This window comes from Camelina sativa, chromosome 18 (genome assembly GCF_000633955.1).
Source record: "Camelina sativa cultivar DH55 chromosome 18, Cs, whole genome shotgun sequence".
Classification (NCBI taxonomy): domain Eukaryota; kingdom Viridiplantae; phylum Streptophyta; class Magnoliopsida; order Brassicales; family Brassicaceae; genus Camelina; species Camelina sativa.
This window is the reverse complement of record NC_025702.1, coordinates 16,596,157-16,604,718: the sequence shown is the minus strand read 5'-3', so window position 1 is coordinate 16,604,718 and position 8,562 is coordinate 16,596,157. Positions and strand designations below refer to the sequence as shown.

The 8,562-nt window shown below is 38.9% G+C and overlaps 4 protein-coding genes across 5 annotated transcripts in view; 3 read left to right on the top strand and 1 right to left on the bottom strand.

The window, feature by feature from the left end:
• Nucleotides 1–1,184, bottom strand: part of LOC104762074 (transcription factor BOA-like) — a 1,678-nt gene extending 494 nt beyond the window's left edge. Inside the window, exon 1 of the mRNA XM_019239973.1 lies at nucleotides 144–1,184. Within this exon, the coding sequence (XP_019095518.1) occupies nucleotides 144–930 (787 nt within the window). The 5' untranslated portion in view covers nucleotides 931–1,184. The remainder of the gene's footprint in view (nucleotides 1–143) is intronic.
• On the top strand, nucleotides 1,433–2,820 carry LOC104762073 (protein SENSITIVITY TO RED LIGHT REDUCED 1-like). Its single transcript, XM_010485295.2, has 2 exons — nucleotides 1,433–1,595; nucleotides 1,710–2,820. Exon 2 carries the CDS (start codon nucleotides 1,824–1,826, stop codon nucleotides 2,640–2,642), a length of 819 nt encoding a protein of 272 aa, XP_010483597.1. The 5' UTR covers nucleotides 1,433–1,595; nucleotides 1,710–1,823; the 3' UTR covers nucleotides 2,643–2,820.
• On the top strand, nucleotides 3,323–6,943 carry LOC104762072 (1-aminocyclopropane-1-carboxylate oxidase homolog 11). 2 transcript variants are annotated; one of them, XM_019239963.1, is made up of 4 exons: nucleotides 3,323–3,439; nucleotides 5,498–5,957; nucleotides 6,114–6,435; nucleotides 6,523–6,943. In XM_019239963.1, the coding sequence occupies exons 1-4, from the start codon at nucleotides 3,370–3,372 to the stop codon at nucleotides 6,772–6,774; spliced, it is 1,104 nt and encodes a 367-aa protein (XP_019095508.1). In that variant the 5' UTR covers nucleotides 3,323–3,369; the 3' UTR covers nucleotides 6,775–6,943. The 2 variants fall into 2 exon arrangements, with proteins under 2 accessions (XP_019095508.1, XP_010483593.1); XM_010485291.2 differs by lacking the exon at nucleotides 3,323–3,439 and having other exon boundaries at nucleotides 5,296–5,957.
• The window catches only part of LOC104762071 (zinc transporter 2-like), a 2,427-nt gene continuing 1,505 nt past the window's right edge, over nucleotides 7,641–8,562 (top strand). Inside the window, exon 1 of the mRNA XM_010485290.1 lies at nucleotides 7,641–8,322. Coding sequence (XP_010483592.1) covers nucleotides 7,641–8,322 — 682 coding nt within the window. The remainder of the gene's footprint in view (nucleotides 8,323–8,562) is intronic.

Sequence of the window (8,562 nt, the reverse complement as noted above, 5' to 3'; positions counted from 1 at the left end):
AACTTTACTTAAAAAAAGAAACAGTACGAAAACAAGCTCACCTAATTACTTGTCATTCACGTCACCACCACCACCAACAGAAGGAGAGGTAACCATGGTTCCAAACCTATTCTGCTGCTGCATCATATACTGGTTTGATTCATTTCCATGGTCACGATACTGATGATATTGTCCTTGCATCATACCAACGTGATTCCCATAAACTGGCATCGGGATCATCGAAGGAACTCCTAATTTCCCGGTGGCTCCGTTACTTCCTCCGCCGTCTTGAAAGCTCTGTGGAGGCACCGGCGTCGAAGAGAAGAGCTGATCAGACGAATACGGACCATCCTCCGTCGTCAAACCTTGAACCCGTTTCAAATAAAGCCTGTACTTTTGCAAATGAGACGCGACGTTCTCACGGCTAAGCCCTTCAACGTTCATCAGCTGCATAATCGTCTTCGGAACCGCGGATTTAATCCCTAAGTGATCAACAACGTCAACGAATCTCTTGTGTAGCTGAGGCGTCCACACTAAACGCGGTCGTTTCAATGTCTTCTCAGTCCCTGAATCACCTTCCTCCTCCGCCATGGAATCAACCGCAGCAGCCTCACCGCCACCTCCGTCTGATCTCCTCTGTTTCTTCGGATCAGATCCATGACTACTCGATCCAACTCGATCTACTACTACTACGACATCCTCCGTCGCTGCCGAGTAACCATTCCCATTGCTACTGCTCCGCAACGAAGAGATCGTGACTCGCGACGCGCGGTCGACGTCGTGAATCGTACGGCTCCGTTCTGGGATTATACTAAAAGCTAACGCTAGAATCGACGGGACTAGAGATTGAGATAACGGAGTTAAATCATCTCCTTCCGGTAATCCAGTCTCCCATTCCGGTACGTGTTCATCGTCGTCGTCACCGCTCATCCTAATAACTTCCTTCCCCATTTCTTTCCACACTCTCTCTTCTTTCCAAAATCAATCAATTCCTCTTGAAACTCAAACTACAACAACATGTTATAGAAATTTTCGGATCAGAGATCGGAGAAGAAGGCCGGAAAATTCGTCTAGCCTAGTTTTGGAAAAAAAAATATTCTGTTTTCCTTTTTTGGAAAGAGTGAAAAAAGTGCAATATCGGCTTTGAGTTTACTGCTTACGTGGACACGTAAAGATAGATATTTTTAGATCTTCATCATCATCACCGTCTACTTGCTCTGTTTAACTGACACGTGTACATTACCATTTTATCTGGATATACTATTGTATTTGTACGTATCCACATATAAACGTTAGTCCATAAGCCGTTGGATTGTTAGTTCAAAAAATCAATCTGACGGCTTCTAGCTGATGATTTGACACGTCAATTAAAAACGAAAATTTTAAACAGCCTTTTATTGGGCTATATCTAGGCCCATTCTATTTTTTTCTAACCCAATATATGTGTTCCAATTCATCTGTTTCCATATCTCGTAGCGGAACTATCGGTAGGACTCTGAACTCAAAATCACAATGTCTCACTGAGTCTACTCGTTCGCCGTCGAGCGTTATCTGCGTCCTCTGTATTTGCAAGCGTGCTTCTTCGATCTCCCCCTCCTGTGTTTTCGTCTCTAATCGTAAGTTTCTTTATCGATCTCCAAAGTAGATAGATCAGAATCAAGCGAATTGATTGATTGATTGATTAATTAGGTTTATGTGAATCGAAAACTTTGTTTGTTGATATGTTTTAGGTAGCGGAACCAGTTTATGGAATCGTTGCATTTGAGTAGAAAACCCTAATTTTTTGGGGGAACTGTGTAGTGCTTGTAAATGAGTTATAATAATTAGATAAGAACCAAGATTCAATGGAAATAAGTGACGGTGAGTGGACAGTGGTCTTACCTAGTAAAGGAAGACAAGGAAGAAGAAGAATAAAACCGAAACCTAAGCTTCAAGAAGAAGAGCAACAACAACCATGGGAATCAGATGATCTTGAAGTTGATCCACAGAGGCAAGCAAGACTAAAGCAAAAGATGGACATCTCTATGAAGAAAATCGAAAGCTCCAAGTTTTACACAGCATTCTTGGAGCAGCTCAAGTCACCTGAGGTGTCAGACCAGTTTCGCCTCGTGTTAGGCAATGAAACACAGTTGCAGATCGTTATGTACGGTATAGGCAGCATCGAGTCATACGAATCTCCGAGGTTTCAGCTGTGCATTGCAATCTTGATGAAGAAAGAGTTTGATTGGGTTGGTGATAACATTGAAGTATTTGATCCAGTTCTCTCTGCTACTGAATCTAGTTTCCTGGAATCTTTGGGATGCACTGTCTTATCTGTGAATGAGCAAGCTCGAAGGGAAGCTTTAAAGCCTACTCTTTTCTTTATGCCACACTGTGAGGCTAATCTATACAGCAACCTATTGGAAGCGAATTGGAGAACTGATCGGTTGTCTAGAATCGCATTGTTTGGGAACAGCTTTCAGATGTACGAAGAGCAAGTTTCGTTTGACTCAGAAGTCATCTCTGCCACCAAACGAATCGTAGCTGCGAAAGGAATCACAACCGAGTTTGCGATTGAGACAGTGTCAGATGGTTACTTTGCAGCTTTCCATGATTCAAGCTGGCATTTTTTCAGTTCTGGTATAGATTCAGAGCTGCCATTGTTCGTTTCAGAGGAATTTTAGATCCTCTCTTTGAAAATTCGTTTGTGTAACATTAGTTTCTCTGCATAATTTTAGCCATCAAAAGATGCAAGGCTCCCTTTATTTGTATGTCAATCAATTGGCTTGGATTCAACACTCCATGAAAAACAATGAATAATGTTATCGGAGATTAACATGTTTTACTCCATTGTTGTGCCTAGCAATTGAGTAACAAACACTTATTCAGCTAAGTTGATATTCTCATTATGTATATGTGTTTATAAGTCTTTAAGATGGTAATCAGTTGCAAAATAATAGTTGAGGAACTTTTCTTTTTGTTTTCTATAATAATATGGTCAATTGGTTAAGAAAGTTGATACATAATAACATATAGACAGACATGAGTTGCCATCTTGAGTTAAATGATACAATCCATTTTTTTTGGTAGATGTGGAATCGAAAACACTCAAGATCCTCTCCTCATCAATTTCAGCATTCAAATGCAGGACTCTATGCATAATTTTAAGTAACGAGTCCTTAATAAAAACAAAGAGCGTAGAAGATAAGTTCAACTAGAACAAGTAAGTGAGTCAAGACAACAGTTGTATACAGTCAGAAATCGGAACCACTAAAAAACGGACATAACGGTCCTACTCCTACACACCAAAAACCAAACTCTACCGTTCATCCTCAATTTTTCCTTTTTTATCTTCATTTCGCTGTTTCTTCGCAATTGTAGAAACCTTGCGAAGACCCGGAAGAACATATCATGGTGACCAAAAATTCGATTGAGTTCGATCGTTACATCGAGCGCAAAGCGTTTGACGAGACAAAAGAAGGTGTCAAAGGGCTCGTAGACGCTAAAATAACCCAAATCCCTCGTATCTTCTACCACCCTCAAGATGCCTTAACTGACAAGAAACCCTCTGTCTCTGTTTCAGACCTAGAGATCCCTATCATCGACTTTGCAAGCGTCCACGTGGACACAACGTCACGAGAAGCCGTCGTAGAGAAAGTCAGATCCGCAGCGGAGACTTGGGGATTCTTCCAAGTGGTCAATCATGGTGTTCCTTTAAACGTTATTGAAGAGATTAAAGATGCAGTTCGTAGGTTTCACGAGGATGATCCTGAAGTCAAGAAATTATACTTCTCACGTGATGCCGCCAAGAAGAAGTTTTTCTACAACAGTAATTTCGATCTATACAGTTCTTCGTCGTCAGTTAACTGGAGAGATTCTATCGAATGTTACATAGCTCCAGATCCTCCGGCTCCTGAGGAGCTCCCTGAGACTTGCAGGTGACGACTGACGAGAGCAGACTAAGTAACTTGAATGTTATTGAATGGCAAAAAAGGGAGTGAAACAGAGCCAAATAGTGGTCAACGTGGTTTTCTAATTATGTTTTATGTATTTTTCAAGTATCTTTTAAAACTATCATCAGTCTTTAAGTGTATGTGCAATGGAGAGAACCTCTATTATTTTCTCAAATATATTATTTTAATTATTTTTGTATCATTTTGTTTTTGTTTAAAATTTATAAAACATATAACCAATTAAATTAAGTGTTGGCATACAAACAAGGTCCCACATCTAAAGACTAGAAAATAAGTTTCTAATATATAAGTCAAGACCAACTTCAATTAGTATGAGGTCTTTTGGGAAGGAGCCTAGTATGATGTCTTTTGGGAAGGAGCCTAATAAGAAATTCGTGCAGGTTTTGCTATTTGAGCCCAAAACGGACAATATCATACTAATAAGAGAATTGGCTTGGACTTGGAAAACCCAACAAGTGGTATTAGAGCATGTGTCGAAAAGTGGACCTAGGGGAGTGGGTGTGGGTTATGTGCAGAGGTACCGGTTCCTAGGTACCTTGGAAAGCCCAACAAATGGTATCAGAGCCTGTGTCGAAAAGTGGACCTAGGGGAGTGGGTGTGGGTTATGTGCTCGGTGTAGGAGAATCGGTCAAAATATGACATGATGAAGGGTGCCTCAAGAATACTTCAGTAATAAAAAGAGATATCGGAGCCTAGGTACCTGGGTTTTGCTGAAGGGGAGGCCAAAGTATCGTGGTACATAGTTTGAGGGGAGGTTTGTTGGGATACAAACAATGTCCCACATCTGAAGATTAGAAAATAAGTTTTGAATATACTCCCTCCGTTTCAAAATATAAGATGTTTTGGTTAAAAGCGCGCATAATAAGGAATGTCTACTTTTAGAAAGTTTAATCAATCAAAAACAAGACAGCATAAAACAACTAATAAAGAAATATGAAATTAATCTAAAAGTTGCCTAGAAATTTGAAAATATTTTATATTATGAAACAAGCCAAAACCTCTAAAACATCTTATACTTTGAAACGGAGGGAGTATAAGCTAAAACCAACTCTAATTAGTATGAGATCTTTTGGGAAGGAGTCCAATAAAAAATCCGTACGGGCTTTGCTACTCGGACTCAGAGCGAACAATATCATACAAATAAAAGAATTGGGTTGGGCTTCGAAATCCTAATATTAAGTCTCTCAAGTCTTAAATAAACTCACTTTATTCTCTCTCTAACTTTTTAATTATTTTATACTTTTTTTTTTGGATGAGAGGCTGGCACTTCAATAATGTAACAAAAAGTGGCGAAGACAAATTCAACTACGACAGCTAATAAAAGTCAATGTGAGAAAGAGAGAAAGAGACAACATTAATGAATAAAATCTATCGAATCTTCACTGATGATGATTCATTAGTTCCGTTCAGAATCCGCAACTCCTACTGTCTTCTCAATCGTCTTTTTTAATCTTAATATTGCTTTTTTTTTCCTTAGAAGGAAGTAAGAAACACTAAAATGGCTAACCACTCTATCGGAATCGATCCTTACAGTGAGCGCAAAGCTTTCGACGAGACAAAAGAAGGTGTAAAAGGGCTCATCGACGCTAAAATCACCGAGATCCCTCGAATTTTCCACATCCCTAAAGAGACCTTACCCAACAAAAAACCCTCTGTCTCTGTTTCAGACCTATCGATCCCTACCCTCGACTTTGCAAACATCGGCGTAGACACAGCGTCGCGTGAAGCCGTCGTGGAGAAAGTCAAATATGCGGTGGAGAATTGGGGATTCTTCCAGGTGATTAACCATGGTGTTCCTTTGGACGTTCTTGAAGAGATTAAAGATGCAGTTCGTAGGTTTCACGAGGAAGAAGATCATGAGGTCAAGAAATCATATTACTCGCGTGATTTCACCAAGAACAAATTTGCATACAGCAGTAACTTTGATCTGTACAGTTCTTCACCTTCTCTTACTTGGAGAGATTCTATCTCTTGTTACATGGCTCCTGATCCTCCCACTCCTGAGGAGCTCCCTGAGACTTGCAGGTAACGGAAACATACTAACTTCTTTTTTTTAACCGGACAGAGTCAAGAAGAAATTGATCTTTAACTTCAACTAATAGCGTGATTGAATAGTCAAGAAAATAGTTAATTTTCTTAAAGTGAGAGTGATTAATTTCAAAAAGTATTGCTCTGTCTCAGGGATGCTGTGATTAAGTACACAAAGCATGTGCTGAGTTTAGGAGATTTGCTCTTTGAGCTTCTCTCAGAAGCACTAGGTTTGAAATCTGAGATCCTTAAGAGCATGGATTGCTTGAAGAGTTTGCTTATGATCTGTCATTATTACCCACCTTGTCCACAACCTGACCTAACTTTAGGAATAAGTAAACACTCAGACAACTCTTTCCTCACGGTTCTTCTTCAAGACGATATCGGCGGTCTTCAAATTCTTCATCAAGACTCTTGGATCGACGTCTCTCCTCTTCCTGGGGCTCTCGTTGTCAACATTGGAGATTTCTTGCAGGTAAAGCAACAATCTGAAAAGAAAAACCAGATTCCCTTAAAATTAGTTGTGTTTTTTGCTTATGTATATTGGGGTTTGAGTTTGCAGCTGATAACAAACGATAAGTTTATAAGTGTGGAGCATAGGGTGCTTGCGAATACACGAGGCCCAAGGATATCAGTAGCAAGCTTTTTCAGCTCAAGTATACGTGAGAACTCAACAGTTTATGGACCGATGAAAGAGCTTCTGTCTGAAGAAAACCCTCCAAAATACAGAGACACAACCTTAAGAGACTACTCAGAAGGATACTTTAAGAAAGGTCTTGATGGAACATCGCATCTGTTGAATTTCAGGATATGAAACTAACTAGATATATACAAAGAGTATATTGTCTTGTTTGTTTGTACCATCAACATATATTGGTGTATTTCTAGCATCAGCTATTCTTGGCTCTGCAACAGTTAAATCAAAGTGTACCAAAATAAGAAGATTAATGTGTTTTATTACAGTATGTTTATGTGTTAAGCTACTTATAAGAAAATTAGTGCCTGTTTTACACTTAACAAAAACTCTAGCTCCTACTTGAATACTATCCGACATCCATATTAAATTATATAGATACATGGATAAATCTATGAATAACGTATAGATTTAAAAGATGTAACAAGTCACTTAATCAAGAAAAAAAATTGTATTGTTGATAATACCCCTTTAATAATTACATTTGCGTATACTGTATATTAACTGCTGACAGAAAAAGAGATACTATAAATATTTTTCACTCTGCCTATTTCGTATATATCCAATAGAAATGGAATTATATATATATATATATATATATATATATATATCCAATATTTTTGCTATTAAAGGCAAACCTATTTGGGAAACAATTTGATTTGATAATATTCTGATACTAATTATAGACCTTCACTTGAATCCGGTACATGGCGTTTCACAAGGAAACAGCTAGCTCTTTGGTCGCCGGCGATGATTATTAGACCTTCACTTGTACTTTTTTTGTAGTACAACTTCCGAATTACTTTACCGTTGTACTTGTCACAGCAAATCTCCAACAAAAAAAGTCAACACTGTACTACAATCACCAACAACATATATATATAAAAAAACATACACTAAATATATATATGTTTCATCAATTGAGAAAAGAACACAACACAAACAAACAATAATTGAGAAACAAAAGAAAAAAATAACTAACTAAAATGGCTTTGTCTTCTTCCAAAACCCTAAAGTCAACTCTCTTTTTCTTCTCTATTCTCTTCCTTTGTTTCTCCTTGATTCTTGCTCACGGTGGCATAGACGACGGAGACGAAGAAGAGCCGACCAACCAACCACCTCCTGCAACCGGAACAACCACCGTCGTGAATCTCCGATCGAAAAGTTTGGTGCTTGTAAAGATCTATTGTATTATAATACTCTTCTTTAGCACATTCTTAGCCGGTATCTCACCTTACTTTTACCGATGGAACGAGTCTTTTCTCCTCCTCGGAACTCAATTCTCCGGTGGTATTTTCCTCGCGACCGCTCTAATCCATTTCCTCAGCGACGCTAACGAGACTTTTAGAGGGTTAAAACACAAAGAGTATCCTTACGCCTTCATGTTAGCAGCCGCTGGATATTGCCTTACAATGCTCGCAGACGTGGCGGTTTCGTTTGTAGCGGCTGGAAGTAATAACCACCACGGCGGAGCTGTCGCCGGAGAGTCGAGGGTGGATGATGATGATGATGTGGCAGTGAAAGAGGAAGACCATCGTGAGATAAGAAGTACTGGTGTGGATGTGAATCAAGTGATTTTGCGGACTACTGGATTTGGAGACACAGCTTTGCTGATTTTTGCACTTTGTTTTCACTCCATCTTCGAGGGAATCGCCATTGGACTTTCAGGTAACTATCAATCATGAAAACCCTAATTGGTTCGCTAAATAAACCATGTAGCCAAACTATGTAGTTATAATCATTCATTTTATGTGACTTTTTGTAATCTACTCACTCTATTAATTAGGTTTGGTGCCAAATTATGTAGTTAAATCATGGAACATCTCTTGTTGATCGAAATTGTAAATTCAGAAAGATAGTATCTTATGCAACATACTAGCTATAATGTGACCATGAGATACTTTGTAT

Bases quoted from the DNA above. Each gene is read 5' to 3' on its own strand.
- LOC104762073 (XM_010485295.2), top strand. From the start codon at position 1,824: ATGGAAATAAGTGACGGTGAGTGGACAGTGGTCTTACCTAGTAAAGGA.
- LOC104762072 (XM_019239963.1), top strand. From the start codon at position 3,370: ATGGTGACCAAAAATTCGATTGAGTTCGATCGTTACATCGAGCGCAAA. The intron at 5,958-6,113 runs GTAACGGAAACA...GCTCTGTCTCAG, and splicing joins GAGCTCCCTGAGACTTGCAG to GGATGCTGTGATTAAGTACA. The intron at 6,436-6,522 runs GTAAAGCAACAA...TTGAGTTTGCAG, and splicing joins ACATTGGAGATTTCTTGCAG to CTGATAACAAACGATAAGTT.